This window comes from Ananas comosus, linkage group 12 (assembly GCF_001540865.1).
Source record: "Ananas comosus cultivar F153 linkage group 12, ASM154086v1, whole genome shotgun sequence".
In the NCBI taxonomy this organism is placed as follows: Eukaryota; Viridiplantae; Streptophyta; class Magnoliopsida; order Poales; family Bromeliaceae; genus Ananas; species Ananas comosus.
In genome coordinates this window covers 1,978,462-2,004,723 of record NC_033632.1, presented here as the reverse complement: position 1 = coordinate 2,004,723, position 26,262 = coordinate 1,978,462, and the positions used below count along the sequence as shown (strand labels likewise).

The 26,262-nt window shown below is 37.9% G+C and overlaps 5 protein-coding genes across 13 annotated transcripts; 3 read left to right on the top strand and 2 right to left on the bottom strand.

Annotated features, from left to right (window-relative positions):
- On the top strand, positions 492-6,270 carry LOC109718167. Of its 2 annotated transcripts, XM_020244204.1 has the most exons (11): positions 492-875; positions 1,945-1,998; positions 2,081-2,143; positions 2,662-2,740; positions 2,864-2,938; positions 3,551-3,629; positions 4,080-4,125; positions 4,421-4,530; positions 4,634-4,703; positions 5,332-5,414; positions 5,961-6,270. In XM_020244204.1, the coding sequence occupies exons 1-11, from the start codon at positions 546-548 to the stop codon at positions 5,986-5,988; spliced, it is 1,017 nt and encodes a 338-aa protein (XP_020099793.1). In that variant the 5' UTR covers positions 492-545; the 3' UTR covers positions 5,989-6,270. The 2 variants fall into 2 exon arrangements, with proteins under 2 accessions (XP_020099793.1, XP_020099794.1); XM_020244205.1 differs by lacking the exon at positions 1,945-1,998 and having other exon boundaries at positions 495-875.
- On the top strand, positions 7,082-8,741 carry LOC109718165 (putrescine hydroxycinnamoyltransferase-like). Its single transcript, XM_020244200.1, has one exon. The coding sequence runs from the start codon at positions 7,204-7,206 to the stop codon at positions 8,602-8,604; it is 1,401 nt and encodes a 466-aa protein (XP_020099789.1). The 5' UTR covers positions 7,082-7,203; the 3' UTR covers positions 8,605-8,741.
- Positions 9,208-13,935, bottom strand: LOC109718166 (pollen-specific protein SF21-like). Of its 3 annotated transcripts, none has more exons than XM_020244201.1 (11): positions 13,699-13,935; positions 12,392-12,491; positions 11,999-12,096; positions 11,782-11,870; positions 11,506-11,566; positions 11,346-11,432; positions 11,165-11,242; positions 10,997-11,053; positions 10,825-10,880; positions 10,297-10,432; positions 9,208-9,758 (listed from the first exon to the last, which is right to left on the bottom strand). In XM_020244201.1, exons 1-11 carry the CDS (start codon positions 13,810-13,812, stop codon positions 9,537-9,539), a joined length of 1,098 nt encoding a protein of 365 aa, XP_020099790.1. In that variant the 5' UTR covers positions 13,813-13,935; the 3' UTR covers positions 9,208-9,536. The 3 variants fall into 3 exon arrangements, with proteins under 3 accessions (XP_020099790.1, XP_020099792.1, XP_020099791.1); XM_020244203.1 differs by having other exon boundaries at positions 11,782-11,880; positions 13,699-13,934; XM_020244202.1 differs by lacking the exon at positions 13,699-13,935 and having other exon boundaries at positions 12,392-12,518.
- Positions 19,188-21,263, top strand: LOC109717903. 5 transcript variants are annotated; one of them, XM_020243859.1, is made up of 4 exons: positions 19,188-19,824; positions 19,911-20,079; positions 20,173-20,782; positions 20,915-21,263. In XM_020243859.1, exons 2-4 carry the CDS (start codon positions 20,010-20,012, stop codon positions 21,084-21,086), a joined length of 852 nt encoding a protein of 283 aa, XP_020099448.1. In that variant the 5' UTR covers positions 19,188-19,824; positions 19,911-20,009; the 3' UTR covers positions 21,087-21,263. The 5 variants fall into 5 exon arrangements, with proteins under 5 accessions (XP_020099448.1, XP_020099446.1, XP_020099445.1 ...); XM_020243857.1 differs by having other exon boundaries at positions 19,192-19,495; positions 19,767-19,824; positions 19,911-20,782; XM_020243856.1 differs by having other exon boundaries at positions 19,192-19,495; positions 19,658-19,824; positions 19,911-20,782.
- LOC109718610 lies at positions 21,729-24,858 on the bottom strand. 2 transcript variants are annotated; one of them, XM_020244917.1, is made up of 4 exons: positions 24,403-24,858; positions 23,183-23,344; positions 23,057-23,113; positions 21,729-22,387 (listed from the first exon to the last, which is right to left on the bottom strand). In XM_020244917.1, the coding sequence occupies exons 1-4, from the start codon at positions 24,709-24,711 to the stop codon at positions 22,034-22,036; spliced, it is 882 nt and encodes a 293-aa protein (XP_020100506.1). In that variant the 5' UTR covers positions 24,712-24,858; the 3' UTR covers positions 21,729-22,033. The 2 variants fall into 2 exon arrangements, with proteins under 2 accessions (XP_020100506.1, XP_020100507.1); XM_020244918.1 differs by lacking the exon at positions 23,057-23,113 and having other exon boundaries at positions 24,403-24,854.

The window sequence follows — 26,262 nt, the reverse complement described above, 5'->3', positions numbered from 1 at the left end:
TCGTTTACACTACAGATTCGGATTAATCCGGACCCGGACCCAACTGATTTGGACTACCCATAACCCATAAGAGGCTAATAAGCCCAATTGGTAAGAGAAATAGGGACTCCATTAGTCCATTTTGTAATTTTTGATATTGGTTCAATTCAACCCTTACCCAACATGACCCAACTGAACATGGTCTTTCTCTTTCTAATTTGGTAATAATGTAGGGAGGCCCCTCAGCTATAGAAAATTCCGAAACGCCTCCCTCACTTTTCAGCTTTTTGATTGGGACCCTTTATTTCATTTTTTTTTTTTTTTAAGAATAAAGTGATTGTAAGCAAGTGGTAACAAGCAAAAACCGATAACACTATTAACAAAACCACTGAATGTTGTAAATTTTTTAACTAATAAGTAGAAAAGTTTCAGTTTGCCTATCAATTAATAATAGTTAAAGTTGAGGGATTTATTTCAACGAAGTTGATAGTGGAGGAGTCTCCGTGCAGTTTTACCTTCTCCTTTTAAACTCGCTGCGTTATGCGCACACTCCGACGCAAGTCACCATGAAACCCTCGCTCGCGCCTCTCCCTCCGCCCTATTCCTCCCTCTCTTCTCCGGCGGCGGCGGCGGCGGCGGCGGCGGCACCCTCCGCCGTCGCCGTCGAGTCCCCATCCTTCACCCAACCCTACTACCCCCACCTCCGCCCCCACCACGCGGCGGCGCCGGCGCAGCCGCCGCCGATGGTCCACGCCGACCCCGAGATGCAGAGGATCAGCACCCTCTTCGTCGCGGGGCTCCCCGACGACGTGAAGCCCCGCGAGATCCACAACCTCTTCCGTCGCCGCCGCGGCTTCGACTCGTGCCAGCTCGAGTACACCGGCCGTGGGAACCAGGTTAGGGTTAGGGTTCTCAGATTTGGTCCTCCGAATGTGTTAGTTTCTCTCTAGTTTTTTTCTTGTTTAAGATCGGTTAAAAGTACCGAGACCTGCAAATTATAGGCTATTTTTGAAGCAAGACCCTCAATTTCAATTTTCCCTAGCTTATTTTTTTTTCTGACTTATTTTAGTTAGTTAAGTTAAGAATTTGTCAAAATTAATGGCTCTGTTAGCTGTTAGCTGTTAACTATGTCAGTTTTATTTTCTAGTTAGTGATTAAAGTTACCAAATTCGACAGAATCACCTTCAAATTTTTAAAAATTCCAATATAATTGGTTCAAACTGTTAAATTCATAAAAAATCTAAAGTTAATGGGGGCGTCAATGAAAAAAAAAAAAGAAACACTAAAGTTGCCTACTTCGAAATGGACTTTAGTGGAGAAGGTCTCCATACATCTTTAAATAGGCCATTAAATTTATTTTTGTCGGCATCCCTCAATTTTCGTTATTTTAATTTAAGTTATTTTTATGAGATAAATAGAAATTTTGTCAAGTTTTTTGGTGATTAAGTTAATGGCACTGCTGACATATTAACTATTGAATCTGTAGGTTCTATAGAGAATTTTCTTTCGGTAGACAACAGAAAGATGTTAATTACAAAAGAAGAAAGATTAGGTGTTTGCTTCAAAGCGGCCAATAGTTGAGGGGGTCTTCATAAATCTTTAACTATCTTTCGTTGCACGTTTTGGCCCGTGTGGAGTTTTGTTAAGTAGCAGTTGCGGAGATGTGTTTGTCTAGAGCTGTTTGAAGAAACCCTAAAAGATATTTCCATTGAAATCTGGCAATAGCTTTTGCGAACAGTTAGAAGAAGCAGCAGCAGGGTTTTGTTTGGAGGAGCCCCAATATTTTCTTTTCAAGCAGAAGTAGAAGTTTCAAATTGGATTTTTCTGGTCTCAATTTGAGATTCGTTTGAAATTTCTACAATGAATTCAGGCCTTGTGATAGCCAAATGCGTTGCTTCTGCATCATGAGTACAAAAGTTTATTTTTTCTGGAGGCCAACACTCTGCCTTAATTGTTGGCTTGTAGGTGGAAAAGTTATTTGAGTTCTTGATGGCTTCCAAGTTGGATTGTTTCTGGAAGGAAAGAGCTGCTCTTTACTTCAAATGACAATTTTGGTAGAAATTATAACTACTCTTTATTATTATTTTTTTTAATACCACAGGTTATTGCCTTTGCAACATTCTTCACTCATCACGCAGCAATGGCAGCAATGGACGCCTTAAATGTGAGTTGCAGTGTATTGTTTTTCTCGGTTGTGATACTGTTACCCTTTGAAACCTATTTTATTTCTTCTTTGTAATTGTGGAATTGATCTCTTGATGAATTTAGTAATATCTATTGACACTACAATTAGAGAGGGGCAGGCTTACAAAATTTTGATATTTGCCTTATGAAGCCTTTAATTTATTGGATTCTAAGTTTCTAACTATTTTTTTATTGTATTCTGTCATATTTTCTTTTGTATGCTTCCATGTTTTTAATTTCTGTTTCTTTTTCAGAGTTTTCTCACCATATCTTATAATCATTGATTATAGAGATATGGTTATCCCATCATAAAATCACCACTGCATGAGATCCTTTCCCAAGGATCTAATGACACGAGTGCAAGTTTGCAACTAGGGTGCTAATGTTATGTAACCTTTGTTATTTATTTCCCATTCTGCTACTTGCATCTTAGTTTCCTATGCTGAAGCTTTCAGGTTACAAATATTATTGCTAGTAATATTTACTCAGATGTTTTAGGGAGTGGTTTTTGATCCGGAGACTGGATCTACCCTTCATATTGAGCTAGCTAGATCAAATTCTCGGAAGCGTCCTCAGGGTATCATTCTATAGTTAGCCATATACTTAACAAGAAGTTTGATTGGTTATTAATTCTTTATTACTACTTTGGGAGTCCATACTGTTATTATTTCATTGACAAAGATTGCCTTTCTCAATGTAGGGGGTGGAGCCTACATCGTGATTGACAAGAGAGTCAAAGCAAAAAAGGATGACCAAGATGAATCAAGTAATGATGGTAATGGAATATCCAACACTCGGTTTTGATTGAAAGCACCACCTGAGTCCCTGATCCCTTCTATATGCGGTCTTATAACATTGTTTCTAATAGCAACACACTGGGATTGAACAATTATATCCTTGAACAGTTTTTATCAGGGTAAAATGTATGTATAGTCCCTGTACAATCCCAATATTGCAGCTTAGTCCCTGAACTTTACATTAAACTGCTTTGATTTCTGAAACTTCTCATATTTTTTAATTCAATCGTTAACCGCGAAAGAAAATCCAAGTTTTTCCAGTAAAATAACCATATACCTACTTTTGTAAAGCGATAATTCCTTACATCAGCACTTGATACAATGGTTACAAGGTCATTTTATAAGGAAAAGTCATATATTGTCAAATTATTTTGGCAGCCATGGTTGAATTGCAATATATAAGAAATTCAGGGGCTAAGTCGGAATAGGACTGTTGATATCCATACATTCCTGTTTTTTCTTTCAATAAGTACCATTTATATGTTAGTTTAACTGGGATTTGCACAATGTATGGTTCACTGAGGGCACTATCACCAGAATCTGCATCTATAGCTCACTTGCGCACCTTTTGGCAATATTGGCACGTTCAGGAGATGTTGGATCTGGCGAATCATCTGACACCGAAAATGATAATTCCAGCAACAAGGGTGCTTTGTCTCCGGAAAAGAGGTTTACACACACTTTAGAATGCACATAATTATCTGATTGAGATATCTTCATTTTGTATCGTTGTGGATTCATCTACTCTTAAAATATCACAGATTACTTCCTTTCTAGGGTGATTTCAACTGTACCCTTAGAAGTTTGAAAATATCATGTGTATGTCGCTTGAAAGTGTGAAATTTCACAGATATTCTAATATTCTCCGTTCAGAGGGCATTCATGAAAAACACAAGCACATTTTCAGGGGGCATACATAATGTTCCTTAGAGCATTTTTTAGTATTTTTGATATACATATACAGGGGTATTTAGGACTTTTCAACTTTTGGTGGCCATGTGAAATTATGCGTTTGCAAAAGTGTTTGTCTGTAATTTTTCCTTTTTGCCCTTTCTTTGAGCATTTGGTTCTCAGACTTCACTTATTGACTAGTTGTATTACACTTCTTGTGATAAACAGTAGTACAGATAGGGCTAAGCAGGATCATGAGCGGGCCACTGCCAAGGTAAGTTAATCTGGCGATTTACAATCATTCGTTTTCAGTAGGATTTGTTTGATAACGTCATAAGTTGTTTTTTGTGGCGGCCTGCTGAGTTAGTATTTTTCCTTAGGAATTCTTATCTTTTCATGTACTTAGATATGTAGTATTGGGAAGAGCCTTGTCTATTTATCTAATTATTGGAGATATATTCATTTATTGACAAGAAAGAATTAATCTTCCATAACTAGCTTTTGTTTTTATGTTAATAGATTTTAAGCTGCAAGATGCTGTAATGCGAATCCCATTGTTGTTGTTACAGGAGAAGTCAGAAAAACCGTCGACTGCGGATATTCCACCTTGTTCTACTCTATTTATTGCAAATCTAGGAACTACTTGCACTAAAGAAGAATTGGAGGAAGTTCTCACAAAGTAGGTGTTACTCCACAATAATTTGCCTCTTGGATTTGATTTTTTTTCCTTATTTTATTTAATTTTTATTAACAAACTCTTGGGCTTTGCTTCTTGTTTCTAGGCACTCTGGATATTACATGCTTAAAATGCGCAGAAGAGGTGGGATGCCTGTTGCTTTTGCTGATTTTGAGGTATGTTTGCTCTTTGTGACAAATTGCACTTCTGAAATTGTTGTAAACTTGCCCTCATCTGGGTAAACTTTTCATTTTAGATATTAATTTCCTTTTGTAAACTCCAATTCTGTGCAAGTGAATGCTCCGGTGGATGAACTTCTATGTTTTTATTATTGTTCTTTTAAGACAACTATTCTTATTGTTGTTGGTTAACTAGCAAACTCTTCTTCCCTTTCTTCTTCTGAAAGGCAAAATGAGTTACATATCTCTGTATTTTGTTGCAAGGAAGAGAAGCCTTTAGACGTAAGATTGGAAATTGCAAACAATTTGCCTCCCACCGATCTTATTCAATTGCCTAGAGGCCTCAATTAACTATTGCTACAAATGACCACTTCTTTTATGAGCTAGTTCTGTACGGTAGTGTGCCATGACCCTCAAATGATAAAGTATTCGACCAATTTGGACATAGTAATTTAATATGGATACATGAGGTATTTGCAAAAGCAACCAGATGTGGCTAATCTTATTAAGATTGATCTGAAAGCTGATGGAAATCAGAAATATATATTTAATACTTTCTAATTAGATATTATATTTGAATTACATGTGAGAGATTCTGCTGATAAAAATAAAAATAAATATGCAGGATGTTGAATCCTCTTCTGCAGCTATGAAAAGTCTTCAAGGCACTCTCCTGCCTACATCTGATCGTGGTGGCTTGCATTTGGAGTATCCTTCATTTGTTTCTATGCTTATATATCTTATATCCATATTGAGATGAACACTGAAGCCTTAGTATCTAGATTTTGAGCAAGTCTAACTAGGACATAGATAATATTTTGGGCTTTTTCTGAACATGGTCCATGGAGTCTTTGCACCACGGTGACTTTTTCGATTCCCTAGCTTAGTGCTAGTTTTGCTTGGCTTCTAGAACAACTTGAGAATGCGGAAGCTTCAAGAGCCTAGCATTTGGCCAATAAATAGTATGGAACTTTTGTTATGCCGGAAAACTACAATAAGCTTTTGGATTCAGAAAGCAGAATTTTCTATTTGAGGTTCCTATATCTGCTTTCGTAAGAATATTGAGAAGGTTGTTTCGAAATTTTGTTGGTGCATTCTTTAAGCAGCTTTACTTAGACATGTTAAACATGCCTTTGTAAAGAGCTAAGACCCAAATTGCCACAACCATGTAATATTTTGTGCTCGGACTATCCTACTTCGTTATGAATTAATGTTATACGTCCCTTGCTTTTCTTCTTGACTTGGTACCTGCAGATATGCAAGATCTAAAATGAGAATATAAGCCAACATCGCTGTCGAAGGCTCCTCTTCATTCATCGCCGGTGATTTGTGCATAAGGGAGCCGTAAACTGTTTAATTTACACTCCTTTAGATTTTTCATTTTACGATGAGAAGTATTGTTAATTACAAAACAGCTCCTAATATGTGTGGATTTGTCTTTTGAGGTACTGTGTAAAGATATCAGTGAAGGAAATTGTCTTATCTTATCAATAGTTAGCTTCAAGTTCCTGACGTGATATTTTTATTTTCATTTTTGAGAAGTTAAAAAATTTGGTTGTGCCAATTCTCGAGCAATCTATACAAACAAATGAATGCCGAGTTAGCCAGAAGCTGATGTGGTGGCTCCAAAACTTTGGATTTTGTTTTGCTGGCTTTGTTTTTTTTTTTTTTTTTTTTTTGAGAGATAGGTAGCATGCTATCTGATTTATTTATTTCATTTAGAAATAAACTTAACTAGAAATGTGAATCAATTAGGATTCAAATTTAGAATTTTGAAAATCAACCGTCAAGTTCTTTATCACTTGTGCTAGTACCGGTCGGTTATGCGCTCCATTATGGATATCCCTCTGTTATGGTTATCCTTTCTCTCTGATCTTTTCATCACCATCTCTCTCTCTCTCTCTCTCTCTCTCCATTGAAGAGGAAACAAAAGTAATTTTATTTTTCTATAATTTTTTCTCTTTTATTGGTTTCCTTATTTACTCTGAACTCTGTTATACTAATATTTTTTGGAAGAATACGTAGACATTTCATTTAATTTTAGTGATATTGCTTTATTATGTAAATTAATGTAGGGTGTTTAAAAATTAAACTTTTATACTTTCTTTTTTCAAAGAAAAAAATAAAAATGGTACAAAATTAATTTGATTTATGAATTATTTTGAATCGATCGTCTAATATTTTAATACTTTAATTTTATTACTTAATTTTTTAATTTATTTGCTTCAAGTCATTTAGCCCTATTTTGTGTACACAGAAAAAGGAATCGGCATCCTGTGGACTGGTGAGAACCAATCAGAGAGAAAAATAGAAAATCTTGGTTATTCGTTCGGTCACGGCACGTGCCGATTCTTTTTCAGGTTTCGGAAAAATTTGGCTCTGCAAACGTTGACCGAACGACCCGAGTCTTTTTCAGGTTTCGGAAAAATTTGGTCTGCAAACGCTACCAGCTCTTGTTGTTACTTGTTAGTCAGTCAATCTCTCTTGCTCCCTCCCAATGGCGGAAAAGGGCGAATTCGCGGTCCGAATCATCGACAAAACCCTAATCCGAGCATCGGACCCGCCCCCATCCCCGCGCGTCCTCCCCGTCTCCAACATCGACCTCATCCTCCACTCCTTCCCCATCTCCCTCATCGCCGTCTACCCCGCCCGCTCCCCCGCCGCCGGCGACTTCTCCGCCGCCGCCGCGGCCGTGCGCTCCGCCCTCCCCTCCTTCCTCAACCACCTCTTCCCCTTCGCCGGGCGCATCGTCGCCAACCCGGCCACCTCCCTCCCGGAGATCCACTGCAACAACGCCGGCGCCGAGCTCGTCCTCGCCGAGGCCGACGCCCCCCTCTCCGCCGTCGACTTCGGCGACGTCCACAGGTCCCTCTACCGGATCCAGATCCCCTTCGGGAACGACGTCGCGCTCTCGCTCCAGCTCGTGCGGTTCGCGTGCGGGGGGTTCTCGGTGTCGTGGGGCACCAACCACCTCCTCGTCGACGGCCACGGCCTCACCATGCTCCCCACCCTCTTCTCCGAGCTCGCCCACACGGGCGCGCTCTCCCGGTCCCCCAACCACGACCGCTCCCTCTTCGGCCCCCGATCCCCGCCCCGCTACGACCCCGCGCTCGATCAGGAGTTCACGCTGTACGACCCCGCCCGCCTCGTCAACGTGCTCATGTGCGACACGTTCGTGCGCCGCAACTACCGCGTGGACGCGGCCGACGTCGAGCGCCTCCGCGCGGCGGCGAGCGAGGGGCAGGGCCGGCGCCGGGCGACGCGGCTCGAGGCGGTGTCGGCGTACATCTGGAAGGCGCTGGCGGCGGCGACGGCGGCGGCCGGCGGCGACGAGCGGTGCCGCATGGCGTGGCTGGTCGACGGGCGGCCGCGGCTGGCGGGGTGCCGCAAGTACGCGGGGAGGAGGATCGGGGAGTACCTGGGGAACGTGATCACGTACGCGTGGAGGGAGGCGAGGGTGGAGGAGGTGGCGGGGGGTTCCATGGCGTGGGCGGCGGCGGAGGCGGGGGCGGCGATCGCGGGGGCGGCGGGCGAGGAGAGGTTCCAGCAGCTGGTGGATTGGATGGAGGGGCACAAGGGGGCCGGGAAGTGGACGGAGACGGTGGGGCTGGGCCTGGGGAGCCCCGCCGCGGTGGTCTCCTCGTTCCTGCCCTTCCGGATCGACGCCGACTTCGGGTTCGGGCCCCCGGCGCTGGCGATGCCGTGGCTGCGCCCCGGGCGGCTCGGCTCGGCGGCGTTCACGATCAGCCGGGGGACGGGAGGGGACGGCTCCTGGGTGATCAACACGCGGCTGTGGCCGAGCCTGGCCGCCGTGCTCGAGGGCGATCCCGCCGCCGTCTTCAAGCCGCTCACGGCCGACAGCCTCGGGCTGGCGGCACGGCAGGCGAGCCGTTTGTGAAAATGCCGTAGACGGAGTAAGCATACGTGATGACACTTTTTATGCCATTTATTAATCTCAACGAAACTCTCTCTGCCTGCATGATTACTTGTAATACTCAACATGTTTTTAAATAGATATATATTTTTCTTTTCTTATTTTCACAGTATTATTATTGTAAAATTTAAGCTGGAAAGTTATATAAAAAAATATTGATTGTAAAGTAGTGGAACCACTGTGGATTTCCAACTAACAGAGGTCTTACATTACCATAGATTACGAGATTCTCTAATTTTGGCAAATTATGAGTAGTTCAGTAATGAGAATAGATAAATTCCTAATAACCTGTTGATCAAAGTGGATGGTAAACAGAGAAGTAAGACGAGCATTTATACCCTACCCCCACCCAAAAAACGCAATCTATTGTCCTTCCTAACCCATACTAAAGAGACTTGCAACGGGCTTTCTGATCAAGCAGTAGCTTTGTTACACACAGAGCATACGTACCTCTCTGAACGAGATCTGGGAACGCGCGTAACAAAGAACCGAACAAAATAGGAAAAACATGGAAAGCTATTAGACGGATTCACTAAGCAACGACATACCTTGGATTTGGCCACCATCTTGCTCGCTCCTTTCACATTATTCTTTCATAAGTATAAATAATGAAAGATATACAAGTGTCTGTGAGTGACTACAAATGAATAAAATAGAATCACAAGAACTCTTTGCCTTTCCTCTCTCCAGTTCTAAGTGATCTAACTTTTGTATCTACAGCCGAATAAAATAATACATGTATCCCACAACAACAAAAATGACCTCAAAGACCATTATTTATACGTTAGCAAAAGAATGTCTCAGGATTTACACTAATGGTACATCCTCCAACTCCGGGTCCCTTTGCTTCATTCAAGCCCTTCTAACTCTTCAACCTTTTCCAACTTCTTTCTTTTTCAAACTTCGAGGGAAATCCGAGTCTTGATGGGCTTGAGTTTCACTCCCATGCTCTCGGGCGAGAGGAGTTCCGGAGAAATGCAGAGTGGGCTGAGTGGGCTCCGGGGGCTGCAGCTGTGCTGGCACGGCCTGTAAAGCCCGTAGCCCATGAGGAAGTATTCCAAGGGTATCAGCATGGCATGGGGTTGCTCTTCTGTCACCACTGACCCACATGCTTGAACCTGCAAAAGTAATCTCATCATATTGACAGTATGTTAGAGAATAGATAGCGGTACACAAGATATGCCATACTAGCACTAGGAAATTGGGCCTAAAGCATTTTGATCCATGCGAATGAAGAACTGTTTTAATGAGTTGATAATATTAGTGGGCCTGTTGAAATTTTGTTTGGCATGGTTGGAGCTTCAGCAAAATAAGTAGAAGTCATTTCATTCTACACACTGGTCTCAATATGCTGAGTTCAAGCCTTCTAGGGCATAGGCAATATTTTGGGCTTTGTTGAATATGGCCAAAGGAGCTATTGAGGAAATTCTAATGAACAATTTTCTAATGCTTTTCAAACAATTATACTCAAATAGCGCGTGCGCAGAAGCTCCTGCTAGGCCAGAAAGGCCTGAAGTCAGGCCTCAAAAACTCATATTGGCTTATGAACTTTTTGTTTACTAGATGCCTAGCTTTTTGCATCTCAAGTAGAGAAGCTACTACAGAAGAGGGGCAGTAAGGCAGGTAGCTGTACTACATGAACTTCATTAAGTTTACCTCGACCAAAGCACTATATCTTTTGTCCAGCTTTGAAATCATGTGGAGGGCCTCGGAATGGAAAGGAGAGTTCTCGCCCACAAAAATTAGTGTCCGACAGTGCAGCTTCTTTAGTGATTCCGTCAAGTCATGTCTCCTGCTTATTTACATTTGAGCAATAGTGAATTTTAATATTAAGCAGAAGCACCATCAAGGCTAGTCTTATTGGTAAATACCTAAATTGCTCCAGGCGGCCCCAACCTTCTTTCAAGGTATCAGTTTTGGAGCAAACCCTTTAAGTGTTATAGTTGGGCCCCAAACCTTTGCATCCTGTTGCAAACTTCTACTTTTCCATAAGTTCCTCCATCAAATTAGATGGAAGTGCTCACTTAATCATCATATAAGAAGTCTACAGGTTGCTTGCATGCAAAGGTTAGTGAACACATTGTGTCCTTTGAAAAGGTGGGGGCAAAACTAGAAATATGTTAAAAGGTTGGAAAACCCTGGTACAGTACAGCCACAATCTAACAGTAGACTAAGTGAACATACCCATTTATGGTTTGAAGAAACCGCCACACATTAATGCTTTGTTTCTCATCCAGCAACTGCACAAATCAGCTTATGACTATCAATAGTCCAAACAATATACAAAGGAAAAAAGGTTGAATTATTTTCAATATCATGTGCAGAGAAAGGGGAAAGAAAGGATTGGCGTGCTAACACTTCTACAGGCTTGTACAATATCCGATTCAGGAACTTGTGAACTTCCACGAACTTCCTGCCAGTAGAGGCAAAAGTAAAATATATAAGTGGAAAATCCAGAGTTAAGCTACTAAGGGTCAAAAAAATAAAGCAATAAACAGAGGAGAAATCTTATTTTCTTATATACCTTGCTGAAGTAGCGCTGAAGTAAGCTTTCCTTGATGAAGCTACACATCCCATAGTAATAAAGCAAATTTGACATAGCCTAAAAATTAGTTCCTCTTTGTCAAAACATCGCCGGTATCCATACATGAAATGAAATAATCAACCTATAATGAGCATATTTAGTAAAGTACACTAACTTAGACCTTGTTATACAGCCATTCCGTCCATGAGGGGGCTTTACATAAAGGAGAAACAAGTATCAGACCAAGAATGCGCTCCCTATATTTTGTCTGCAAATATTATAGAGAATACTTAACAGAAGTTCATAGATGAAAACTAGGGAGCTTTTATAGAAGCACCTACTGCAAAAAGAGCAAGAATGTAAGCACCAGCTGTGACTCCCAAGCACATAACGGAGCCTAACCTGGAAATAGAGAAATCATAATAAAATTTTAAACGTCTGATTTGAGAAAATGTTAAAACACAAGAAACCCATGACAAATATCACAATTATCACATTGACCTAGGACCAAAAGACAAATATCTCCTAACAGTTGAAAAATGTGCGTTTAACTCTAAGAATGTTAGTTATTAACAAAATTGTGGTTCAAAACTTAACCAAGTGTCATAGCATATTACCCAAAGTAATCAAGGATATCAGCGATCTGGTCAGCCAACTCGTTGACAGATGGTACCGGAACATTTGGAGAAATAGGAGCAGCTCCCAACTGTATGGTTCTTAAAGAATTTCATGAAAAATAAAATCCTGTGAACAGCCTGTGGACTATGTATGGCAAATGCATGAAATATTTATACTATGTTAAAACTGGAATAGAAATGCAATCAGATTACTGACCTCATGCCCTGGAGGACTTATATGGTATATGCAAAAGTTATGAAGTAGAAGAGAGGCAGCTTCTGGACAAAAGAATAATCCTTGGAAGCATGACATATCTAGTCAACAACAATAGAGGTAACTAGAAGTTGCATGTAGTCCTGATTTGCATTAAAGATGTAAAGAAAGAAACTGAAAAAATCTTCTCCTAGTTTCCATGAACTTGAACCGTGAAATAAACAACACATATAAGTCCAAGACATAAGTGACTAGAGAAATTGATTAATGAATAAAGCCATTCGAAGTATAATTAGTAGAGCTATTCAAAAAAACACAAACAATATAGTTGTAGCAAGTGCAGCCACAATTTAGTAATATGTGCAATTACCAAAATGGGTTAATTATCCCACTTACGATTTAAAGCTACATCTGGATAAGAAATAAGTGCAGGTTTGTCTTCATCCCCATATACAGCAACAGATACAGAGCCATGTTTTGTGTGTATCCGATGTTCCTGGAGGGAGACAGCGAAAACATACATGCCTTAGAGAAAAGAAAAATAAGAGACGTATGATTTATTAGGTTAACGAGTGAATAGAAGAGACAAGGAAAAAAAAAAAAACCTGGTCATGTAAAGATAAAGTTGTTATGCACTGAACGACTATTATCAAATTTAAGTAAAGAAATGCACCTAACTACAATGAAAAGAATCATGATCATATATTGAGGCTTAGTAGACCACTCTATTGAGGCTTAGTAAAGAGTTGTATAGTAAATAACAACCCATAGATAAACCATTATGTTAATCACATAAGTTAACAAATAAATGAAGGTAAAACAACGTATTCCCGATGCCACACAATGGAATGCCATTTTAAGAGAATTCAGTGATATTTTACTACCTCGGAGATGATTCCAAAGTTTTTTTTTTTTTTTTCCTTTTCTTTGAAGTAATTCGGCTTTGTGATTGTAGCATTCACTTAATAAGAGATTACCTACAAGGTAAAAGCAAAATACAATTTTTCGACTTGGAGGAGGTTCTAACTTACGTAACACAATTGAACTCAGTAAGGAGATTATACAAAACCCAATTGAGCTAAAGAACTTCCATGATAAACATTTCAAGATTGAGATTATGATTAACCCAATTTGAGCAGAAAACTTTCAACTTAACAGAAATCTTTCATGATCTAAGTTGCCAACACGTATGGCTACAAATTAAGAAAAGGCCATGAATTATTAGCGATTTAATCTATATTCTTTACTGTTACTTATCCCATAATTGAAGCATAATACACCAAAGGAAACTCCAAATTGCCATAAGCCTTGAAACAAATTTACAGTTAAATCATGGAGAGAAATAAAAGAAAAGAACGAAAACTACGACGCAAGGAACATATCAAGGAAAAAAAAAAGGGGGGGGGGAACACAAAACCCAAAATTATAAAATCAGCTTCTTTTGATTACAAAAATTTAGAAAAGAAAAAAAAGAATGTTACCACTAAATCACACATACCATCACACAATCCCATCAATCTCTACATACACATATCAAGCTCGTCGAAAAATAACGTATAAATATGTCGTAAAACTGTATGAAAATGATATAACCACCTAGAATGGATCAACATCAGATCTAAGAATCGACAAACTTCAACAAGCAAGAGGTTACAATAATAATGATCCATGATCAAAACCCTCATTGTTCGAGAAACCCTAACCTTTCCCCCAAATGTGATTCTCTCCATATCCACCGACACGGAGTCGCTCGATTCCCCCATTAATGATCTCGACGAGGACCCCTCTCTCTCTCTCTCTCTCTCTCTCTCTCGCATATATATAGATATGGCAAGCGCTTCGTCTCGAATATATATAGATATAGCAAGCGCTTCGTCTCGACGCTCCCTTTCCTCTCTTCGCAGCTCTTCCTCCACCTCCGGTGAGGTTACCGCTACTGGATAATAGAAAAAGAGATAATGAAGATGACAATGTACAGTAACCACCTCAACTATATATAATTTTGAAATAACCCAATAACGAATTCTATGGGTATTTCGAGCTTAAAAATTTGATTGTTGATATTTAAAATTTTAAATTAAAAATTTAATTTAATTATATATTTTTTTTAAATTTACTTTTTAAAAAATAAAATGACGGAGTAGCAATGTAGCATGCTACTATTCTCTCAAAGAAAAAAGTAATTCTATAGAATTTGATTATTTACTACTGAATGGTTACTTTATATGGAATCCTCTAATTTAAGTCAATTCCGAGAGTTTGGCAGAGGACGTTTTGCAAAATTGTCAAAAAGAGTGGGGGGGGGGTTCTTCGTACATTCTTACTAAAATCAATTGAGTAATTAATAGTAATCAATTACATGCCGGATATATTTCCCTGAAATAGAACATTTCCCCTCTCCCCGTCGCCCGTGTTTCGCGCTGGACACCGCTCGATCAGGGGTCTCCCGGAGGTTTGACCGTTGACTAATCGGATCGGACGGCTGGGATCGGCAAGCGGTGGGCCCAACTTTGACCTCTCAACACGTGCTAACAAGTATGTGGCAGCTGTGAGGCTGTGGTCCTGTAACGGGCCGTTGCATGCCTTCGGGACACGTGGCGCGTGGCTAGTGGCTGGCGCAATTGATGGATGGTCCATGTGGGGCCAGGGAGATCACGTTAGAACGCTTATGTGTATTTTGACTTTGGGCCCACATGTCAGAGACATAATAATTGTAATAGTATATTACAAGCGTGACATTGAAGAGTTTTGATCAAACTAATAAATATATATTTGGATGAGGGAAAAAAAAAAAAGAAGGTATTCTAGGGAGATTGAGACGATTCCGTAATCAATTTGTGTTTTTTCTTTATCAGAATTAGAATAAATACTAATTAATTGGTGGGATAGTGAGGTACGAAAAGAAATTTTTTTTAAAAAAAAATAAAAAAATATAAAATAATTAGGCTTTGAATTTAGAAACTAAATAGGATACTAATCATTAAATTCTTTGCCACTCTCTTTTTCGCTGGATAAGATTCATTTTGCTGCAACACTCTCCTTTGTATGTTGCTGGGAAGTTGGGGCCCACTGATAGTTTGGCTTTAGTGTGGTTGTCCCAACTAATTCTTATTTTTGTTTGGTAAGAACAAATAAAAATTTATATCAAAATTTTAATTTTATAATTTATTTTTAAATTTGTTTGATTTAAATTAGTCAACGGTGCTTTAACTTTAAAAAAGTTGAATATATCGTCTATCTTTCTAAATTTAGTTAGTATATTTTATATAATTTTTTTAATTATAAGTAATATTTTAAAATTTGAAGTTAAAATATTGTTGACTAATTTAGATCAAACAAATTAAAAGATTGATTTGTAGAACCAAAATTTTAAATGGTGGGATACCTAATTCAAAATGGTCCATAGATCATGTAAGTTTTGTATGTTTTTATCTCTATATTTTTCGGTTATTACTTTTAACACAAAATTTGACAATTAGAACAATTTAAAGTTTTTTACTACAGTAGAAAGTATCGAAAAAATATGATGTTTAAACAGAAGCTGCATTTTGCCGCTACAGAAGTACTATTTGGGGATTTAATTGCGTTACTTTGTTTACAAGTACTATTCAGACAATAACCTATCCAAAAATACAACATAATAAATAAAATTACGAAGGAAAAGAGCTAATTATATTATTAAATGAATTTATATTATATCTATTAAAATTATAGCTTTAGATTATTAAGAGCTAATTATATGCAACATATGTATTTAAAAAGTCCCCAGCTAAAAGGTGACACAATCTAGGAATATGACCCTGTATATATCCCCCCAAAACTTAATCATGCTAAGTGTAGCCCTGGGGCCCTACATGAATATATGTTGATGTGGCTTCTTACTTTGAACCAAAAACTTGTATCTATACAAAATTTGGTAATCCAGTGTTGTAGACTTTAGAGAATAACTTCATATATCTTTTAACATAATATCAGAGTCAGAAATCTAAAATTAAGAGTCATGCCAGGTTTCTTATTTTATTTGTAAAAAGTACTTTATTCTCACACAGTTTATCACACAAATAAAACATTCGAATATTTGACTATTATGCCGTTATTGAAGTTAGTGTTTGGTAGATTTGTAGGACATAGTTGTTAGGCGTAGAATTAGAAACACATAACACTTGAGTATCTCATATCAATAGATTTTTCCGATACCTAAATTTGATTATTTTGTTTCCAAGATTATTTGGTTTGGCATAATAGTCTCATATGATAGAAGCATGGATTGACTTGTGTATAATCTGTAAAGATGTTTTTATATCAATTAGATTTTCTTTATGATTTTGACTCGAATTTTTAACATGGTATTAAGGATTAATTTAATCAAAAGTGGTAGGTGATCTCATCAAAAGTGTTGGGTTTAATGTGAGAAGCTTATTCACAATATATATGCGAATATTCCTGCCGTTCTTCAACATATATAGCTTTCTCTACATTCTCGTTACGCCGCGATTGGCGGAGGGAAACTAGTAAAGCCATTGTATTCTTCTCTAGAATTAGGTTTTAAATTGGAGAAATGTAAAGAGTAATCTATTATGTTACGGCTTTGACTCGAGCAATTTTTAAAATGCTTGAATTTAGTTTTGATGGAACAGAAACTTAAGAACAAGAAGGGCCTCCTCTCTTGACTAATTAATACGTGATGTATTTTAGAATTGTGTTGTCAAGATATATTAGGATAATTTTGTCTTGTATAGTTAACATAGCTAGGCATCTGTCTTTCTCTTGCGCATATAAGACGGTCATTATTCTCTAGAAGCGAAGCTATTAGATGATAGTGTAAATGTGGACTTAAATTAAATGAGAGAAAACTAATTATGTTATAAGAGCCTGACTGGACCGTCCGTTATGATACTATATTAAATAATATGAAACAATAATTATTTTTTAAAAACTTAAGTAGTCAGATAATGGTGCTTCGATTTAATTATCTTCAATAACACCCAGGGTGGGGTAAAGAAGGCTAGAAGCCAAGAGTTGGCTAGTCCACAATAAAAATTAAAGATATAACGACTCACTCTGCCAACAATAATAATTTATTAGGTTTAAACTATCGGTCCAAAATATTTAAATTTAATTATTATTATTACGGTGAGAGACCTTCAAGAGGTGACTCCTATTAAATTTATGGTGTAAAACTTTGCTCCGCATAACACTTAACTTGTACACTTCCGGAGTATTTGACTCTGATGCCAATATAACGATTCGATCTGCTAACAATAATAACTCGTTTTGAACCCAAACCACAGGCTGAAATATTTGGGCCTAATTATTATTACTAGAATGCAAGATTTCATATATTTCTAATTAAAACTCCTTTTTCATGTGAAATTATTGGGACGTTACAAAATTATAGAGATAGTGGCCAAATTAAAAACTAATTAGGATAAGTTTTCCATCACTTAACATCACCATCCGTAGAAGCACTTTTCCCTCAAGCAAGATGTGAGGAAACCACAAACTTTTATTCAAAGTAAAGGTGATCAAGGAAATACTTTTTATCTGAAAGAAAGGTACAAACAAGCACGCATGGTTATTCGGGTCATTCCAAAGTTGGCAATGACTTGGAAAAGGGGTTGACAACGCACAAGCTACCTAATTCGTAGTGGTTAAGGATTTTCTAACCATTTTTAATTGTTTTTCCCTTTCTTAGGAGGAAATGGCAAGTAAAGGTTTAGTACCAAAATTTAGGCCTTAGTTGAGGGTTGTACACTCATCATCCTTTTTTTTTTCTTTTCTTTTTTTTTTCTTTTTTTTTTTTAACTTTTGATAGAGATGATTTTTTAATTGTGTGTGGATAATGCTTTATAACCTATGGATAAGAACATCATCTTCTTTCATGTAAAATAATCAGGGGTAGGATGGTAAATTGGACAAAACTACAACAAACTCGGTTAGTTTGTGAATGGCGAGTGACATTAATACATTAATACATTAATATTTAATAAGGATAAATTATATATATTTACCGAATTAAACAGAATAAATTTATCTATCGATAGCAAAATCAAGTTCTTAAGGCAGCGTTTGGTTAGGGATAGGGATAGGAATAGGCTCTTATCCCGCCTTTATACCTAAACGCTAATTTTTTATCCGAGAATAATAGTTCTTGATTATCCCCACCAACACCTTCATTTTCTATATAAAACTATCTAAAATTGTTCTTATCTCTGAGAACAATCTAATTTTCATCCAAACACTATTTTTCTTATCCTCATACTTATACCTATTCCTGTAATAACTAGTTCTTGCTTATACCCGAACCAAACGGTACCTAATAGTATAGCCTTTGGAAATGCTCTCCTAGCAAAAAACCAAGGACCAATCCGGCTCAATTTAACTCAAATTTTTAATAATGTTCGCAATATATTTACATATATATATTTGCAATTTTAATCACTATGCTTTTTGCTGCTATGACATGGTGACATTATATTTACTTTCTTTTAAATAAATAGAGCGTAAAATTTACATATCAGAGAGACGGAAGCCTATGAAGCCAAATTTGGCCCAACTTGGCCCATCATCAGATATACCCACCGCAGTCCATTCTATTTATTGCATTATAAAAATATCTGATATTATATAATCACGTATTTTTTCGATGACAGTTGCAATAAAAAAAGATAATTTTTTTTCACCATTATTTGGACTAAGAGAAGAAAAAAAAAGAAAAAAATAATTTTTTTCTTTCTATTCTATCTCTTCAATTTAAAGGAAAAAGTTTTGACTGCTGTGAAATATTATTATTTTTTCGTTACTCTTCATCTTTCTTTATTTTTTTCTATAAGTTTCAATTCTAAAAAAAAAAATCTTCTACCCTAACCCTCTTAATTTTTTTTTTATTTCTTTCTGAAGGATCAAAATAACTTTGTTGATTTTAAAAAATTCCTTCAAATATTTTTATTTCTCCTAGAGAATAAATTTAAAATTTTTGCATAATAGTAAAAAAAAAAAAAAAAAAAGCAAAAGCTCCTATTTATAATAAAACATGAAAATACCTTTAAAATTTTTGAGAGCTTCTCCAAAAGTACAAGAAGTATATACATGCCTTTTTTTACCATGCAATTCAAGAGTTTGTGTTGCACTCTCACAGTGGCCGGTCCACGAATGACGTGGTGCAGCAAGTTCGTCGAATAATATCTCCTGTTGCCAGCTCTGACGACAGCCCAAGCAACGGCGTGGGTTCGCCGCGGGACTTCTCGGCGGCGGGAAAAGCGCTTCCCGCGTTTTCGATGGTTGTCGATCGGAGGTTTCCCGCGTTTCGCGACCCGAGGAGAGGTTGTGGGGAGGGAGAGGTTCTCCCCTTCCCTTCTCTAATTAGGGCAAATTCGAAAGTTCCAGGTAATTTTCCCCCTCGTTCAGAGGAAAAAAAGGAGAGAGAAAGAGAGAAAGGGGGAGGGGGAAAAAAAATCTCATTTTTCGGGGCTTCAATTTGAGCATCTGTTTCTCAAGAAGGTAATTCCTCCTCACGCATATCGTTATTTGTGGTTTTGTTGATGTTGTTGGGGCGAAAATCGCAAGTTTTGCGAGTGTTGAGACGCTTTTCACTGTTGTTGGTAGGATTCTAATTTCATTGATTGCTATTAATTTGCTCCTCCTGTTGATGTTCATCTTTAGGCCAATTATGGGTTTTTATGTTCCCGATCGAATTCATATTCAAAATTATCTGCGTGTTGATTCAATTCACACTCAAATTTTGCTGATGTAAGAAGATTAATTTTTGAAGGATGTATATGGGAGCTTCGATTCTGCAGGGACATACACTTAACTAGATAATTTTGCAGGTTGTGTATGTAACTATTCCTGTAATTTTGTGAACTGTTTCTGTTATATTTTCCGTCATAAATGAAACATTTTTAATCTTGTACAGGTTATTGGGAAATACTTCTTTACCTTTCCACCCCCCCCAATTATCCAGATGCCGCGGTTATGTTGAGATTCTAGAATACCTGATCTCATTCATATTTACATGGAAAAAGAATCTCTACATGCGGAAGCAAACCTCGGACATGCGGAGGAGAATTTGGAAGCTGAAGTTCGTAAGGACACCAACGATCTCTCCAAGCCAGAAAATGATATTGTGCTCAAGCTCGAAAAAGAAGCGTCTTTCTCATCATTTTCTTCTTCTTCAGACGCATCTTCAGATGAAGATTTCTTCCAATTAGACCCTGCCGACCTCAACAGGTCGATCGCAGAAAAAGACGAGGTTTCTGATAAGGAAAGTGCTCGATCAGAAGTACAAATCATCGACTTATCTACTAAAAATGATTCAACTACTTCAACTCCAGGATCAGATAATCTTGTCGCATTAGGAGCGAAGCAAAGCCCTCAGATTCAATCGATGGGGAGATCGGACGGCCCCGAGCCTAGCAGACTTCCTTCTTCGATCTTCCGGTCCAAGTCCACAAACCCTGTGGAATGGAGTGTGACTTCAAATGAATCACTATTCAGTATCCACATAGAAAGGTCCGGGGATCTGACCAATTACTATGGCAGCCATTTGGATTTTTCGCCGATTACTCCGCTAGTCGTCACTAATTCACCACAAGGTCCGATCCCCCAGCCGGATTTGAAGCAGCCAGGCACAGCACAGGCGGCGAATGCGGAGGCAATGAAGGATGTCTTGAGAGCAGCTGCAGAGGAGCATAACGGTAAAAGCAAGCCCGCCGTTGTTGATATTCGTCACTCCGACAGTACGTCCGGGTTGTCCGATGGCAGCGTGCGTTCTTTTGCGTTTCCAATGTATGATTCCTTCTCTTTCCCCATTTGGTGGCGTAAATAGCCATTGCAAGCTCAAAAGGAACTCAAAAAAAGTTCTTCCTTTTAGGATATTGACTTGTTTTGCGAAATTTTTAATATCTGGGTAATGTGCAGACTAACAGGGGAAGGAAGAAATGGGTCTCTGAAGGGCGAGTCTGTACGTCGGCCGGCACAAGAAGAGCAAACGCAGGATCCTCCTTTACAGAAGCAGCCTTCAAAAGCAGTTCCAGATGCAGCAGAGCAAAGCTGGTTTTCTTGCTTTTCCAGTTGCCCTTTCTGCCGCTGAATCTGAGACGCACGTAACAGCAATTCAATTTCTGCTCTCCATGTGTACATTTCTTGTAGTTAAACATGTAGGCTGTAGCATAACTTTTAATGAGATGGTGGGAATTTCTCTTCTTAATCAAATTACCAATGTTATTATATCAGTTGAGTTATAATTATAAAGGCATTTGTCGTGTTATTAAGGGCAGTTGGGAAGAAGCTTTAGAAAATGTACCATGAACTATATCTACTAGGACTATTCTTTTAAAAAAGTAATTATTTTGTATGATATGAAAATGAATTGAACACGGAGCCGTACTATTCGGGGAAAGAAAGAATGACACTGATTTTCACAAAACATCTAATGATCATATTGTAACTTGTTGATAGTTGGAGGATGATTAGTACATTTTACCGTCGATTATAAGCTTGCCAAATTCCGTCTGATAGGTGTGCATTAAACGCGCATTTTTATAACTGATGCACATCTGATAGGTGTGCATTAAACGCGCATTTTTATAACTGATGCACAAAATCATCGATACTGCAGATCTCGTGATCAGCATCCTACAATCCTTTACAAAGGGAGAATTATTTTTGACACTGATTATCTCTTGCTGCTTAAATATAGAACTAAGTTACTAAGCTTTATACATAATATCAATAGTTGAAAGACATTGAACATTTAATCAGAAACAGAGCTTCCAACTATTCATTTTAGATGAAAGGTAGTACAGTATTACAACAAACATTCAGCTAAGTAACAAGTATACGAAGTCCTAATATTCTTCTCCATAAAACAGTGTGGCCAAAATGCAGATAAAATTCTCTCGGAGATTTCGAGATTTGCACTTTTACCCAACTCAGTTTATCGTACGGATTTATCAGAAAACAGGTCTGCTTGTTGGTTCTGATCAGCAAGAAGGCCAAAGCACAGCTCATAATATTTCCAGCAGGGTTATCTGAATTTTAAACGGTGGAAACAGGCACACTCTCTTCACCAGCAGTAACATCGGTTGGCACCTTCCTCGTGAGCGATTTGGGTATGTCGAGGTCGTCTTGCACGCACCGCTGGACTGGGTGGGCCAGGAGTGTGCAAATTTGCCTGAATAGGACGCGAGCCAGGCCCTGGCCGCTCTCGAAGATGTAGCCCTCGTTCTCGCTGACATGCTCTAGGGCATCAACTAGGGCATCATACACCTTTTGCGGGCAGTTCTCGGGGCCAGGCTTGTCGTGGAGGTATATAACATCCATGGTGAAGAGCTTCTGGCTCACCGGCCATTGGTGGTGGGGTCGGACCGATGATCGGCAGTAGATGAGTATCTGGAAAAGAATAATAAAAAATGGCTGGTGTAAGCAACAAGTATTAGGTAAAAATGTACAAACTTGACCTATAGCATGTTTTAAAATGGCTATTTCACCACTCATTACATCTCATTTGGAAAATTTTGGCAACTTTTGTTCGAACCAAACAATTTTAGAGCAGAAAGTCATAAAATGGTCCGCCAAGTAATAGAATGTTCTGCTAGGTTACAGAATAATCCAAGAGAGTGAGAGGTTAGGTAGTAAAAGCAAAATTTTCAAAACACGCTATTACTCAGGTAAGGTTTGCACATAGAACTTGCTGTTTATCAGTCTCAGTTTGAGCAGCTTCGCAAAGAAATTCTCTTATTCAAACGAACTAGCTGTTTATCAGTCTCAGTTTGACCAGCTTTGCAAAGAAATTCTCTTATTCAGGCCAACATAATTATTCAATTAGCAACAAAGTAAACAATGTACAACAGAGCTTCGATAATCTCTTTATCATCTATACAGTTCATATGCATCGCATTGAATTAGTTGAATACATTCTCATCATACTTAATCAACTCACGCTACCCTAAAATGATTCTATCTCGATAAAATTACTCAATAAATAAAGTAAAATAACTAATGAAGTATTTTATCTGGAACCTACATGAAGAAATGGTTACAAAATGGACATAAGAATACCTCTATAACAACCAAAACAAAAATCTCCACACTCCGGTGAAATTGAGGCAATAAAACCTGGAAAAAAAAATCAAGGCCCATGGTATAAAAGATTTATGATTTCCAGAGAAGTTTGATGATACTTACAACCCTGAAAATACGTCCTTGCGCACGCGATTTTTTTGCTTCGTGGGCAGCTATTCGGAAAAGCTGGGTAATATCGGCGAGCCCGGATGGTGACTCAACTGTTGTGAGTGATCTAACTGCCTCAGTTACCAAATTAATGTCATTGGTAAACTCCTTCCTCACCTTAAAGCAAGAAAGTTCAAGCAAATTTTTAGATTTAGATTCTAAAATTCATATTTCATCAACATAAAATAAAGCAATGAATATTGTATCCTTTATTTTTCCCCCTCTAAGGAACCCAAAAAACTGAATTATCACACTTGAAAACTTTTTTTTAAAAGTACTCCATTAAAAAGAAAGAACACGAAAGAATACATGGCAAACACCAGTATTGTTTGTTATAAACTTGTTTTATTTTGTCAAGTGAAGTATCGCAAGGCTTCTTTGGAATGTCTCTCAGTGCAACTTCTATACACTACCACAAGTTAATATACAGATAATAGAAGAATGTGAAGAGTAAGGGTAAGTTCGCGCAACGTGAGCTGTCCTGCTGTTTGAGTAAATGAAAGACATAGTGCGCCAAACTTACTAAAAGCACAAACAGAAAATAGATTTTAGTCGAATGCCAAAGGGTGCCAAGGCACAGGGCTAAAAACCCTCAGTTGTAAGAAGTAGAATTTAAAATTCCTTCCAATCCTTAAAAATCTATAATCGCTCCAAAGTCCGACAAATTACACATCTACTTAAGGCATCAAGGCAAACAACAATTAAAGGATTAAAAAAAGCTTACCAAATCGAGATTAAATTAACTTGTTGCCATTAAGATTTTGAAGAAAATACATTTTCAGGTTTTAGGAACCACACGAATCAAATCCGACCCCGAATAACTGGATTCGTCTGTACTCATCAAAATATTCCAAACTCTATAATCGTATGGAGAAACTGGAGACTAAACTAATTTGCTCCTTCCGAATCAGTAATTTCGAGGATTCCAGCGAACAAACCCTAACTCACCCAACTTCGTAAGATAAAATGCCAAATAAAACCCAAGCCCTAGTAATCGAAATCTGATTTGCTTCATCCAAACAATTGTCAGAGAATTCCAACTAGGGCGTTCACGAATTCAGAACCAACAACAAACCATAGTTTGGAAACAAAGCAAAATCACAGGAGCTAGGAAACGACATGCTTATCCATTAGAATAATATCAAAGCAAAGAGGAAACCCTAATTCTCACGTACCCAGGATACGGATTGGGAGAGCGCGGAGAGGGCGAAGCGGTGATCGGAGTTGATGGCGACCTTGGAGTGTACGAACAGGAGGAGCGCCTGCTTCACGGCGTCGAGCCGCGTTATGGGGCGCCCCTTCGGCCCAGAGAGCTTCATCTCCCTCCGCGATTCTGCGTCCACGTCCACACAGAATAGGATGTCCTCGCTCTGGAACCGGCTCGGCGGAAGCGAATAGTGCGACGCAGCCGCAGCCGCCGCCACCGCCGCCTCCGCCGCAGGGGCCAAAGTGGCGCCGGAGGACTCGACGGATCCTCCCTCCATCTGTCTGTCTTTAGTTTTTAGTTTTTAGTTTTTAGTTTTTTTTTTTTTTTCTTTCAGAGAAATGGGTGGCTTGCTACCATTCATTTTCATTAAGAAGATGTATTAAGCTACAAAGTGAGACACTGTCTGTCTTTAGTTTTCTTTTTTTTTTTTTCTCTTTTTTTCTTTTTAAAATTTTTTTTAAGAGAAATGGGTGGCTTGCTATCATTCATTCNAAAAACCCTAGGTTACTACCTATGTCTTTAGTTAATTTTTTTATTTATTTAATTTTCTTTTTTTTTCTTTTTTTTTTCATTCTATATATAGTATATCATAAATTGTGTTGATCCCAAATACTAACTCTAAACCTATCAAATACATAGATAATATAGAACCGATAATCTGCAATTCAATTGGAAAGCAAGAAAACTTTCCAATTTTTATTTGCAGTACAAAAAGAAAAGAAAAAAAAGAACCTACAATACAAATATTTAATCCTACTATTGCATTCACTAATAATACTCGCAAAATTATAATTATTTGTTTACTTCGCTGATTAGGGTTGCGAAGTAAAATATACTTCGCATAAGCAGCAGAAGTAATAGAGACTAAACTAGCAATAATAGTTATAAATCCTAAAATACATAAAGTTGAATAAAATTTAAATCCTACGATACATTCATTTGAAATAATTATTACAGATGGAGGGGGAGTAATTGCCACCGAAAAGACAAACGCAATAACCCCATACAAGTAGCTATTTAAGGACAAAATCAAATCTGCTGTCCCCGTAAAACTTGCCATCTGAAAAAGATAAAAATAAAAAAAATATTAATTAATTATTTACAGGCTTCTATCAATTTATATTTTGGGCCGCATAAAACCAAGTTTTGACCCAGCCTAAAAATTGGGATCCAAAACCGTGTAATGTGGGCTGTGTTAGGCCATCCACGCAGCCCGGTACAGCCCAGCATAGCCCCAGACCAGCACGGCACAGGCCTTCTGGACTGGCTCTTAATTTTATTTATTTACTTATTCTATTTAAATATATCTATACTATATTACTTTATAACTATATATTTATTATATATTATAATATATTATAGTTAATTATTTAAAAATTAAAATTAAGAATTACTATTTTAAAATACATACACTATCATTTAAGTGAAAAGTTACAATTCTACGAGCATAATTTATAAAGTAATAAAATGTTTGAATTACTTTATATTTTAAAATTATTAATATTTTTAGCGCTCAAGTACTTCTTTTTCTTCCACACTAGCGTGAAACGTTCTCGCGATCCGCCCCCGTTTGGATGAAGCATTTTTGGTCTCAATCGAATTAAATATCCGAACTTTCCCATAGGGGCTCACAAAGAAAGTAATAACGTTTGGATAGAGTAAGATAGAATAAAAGAATACCCGTGGATAGTTAAAAATGAAAATAATGATATTGCCGCAACCATTATATTTGAATTTAAATTTAAAAAAATTTAAATAATTAAAAATATATAATTAAAATTAAAAAATTAAAAATTTTAGTTATTAGAAATTTAAAATTAAAATCCAT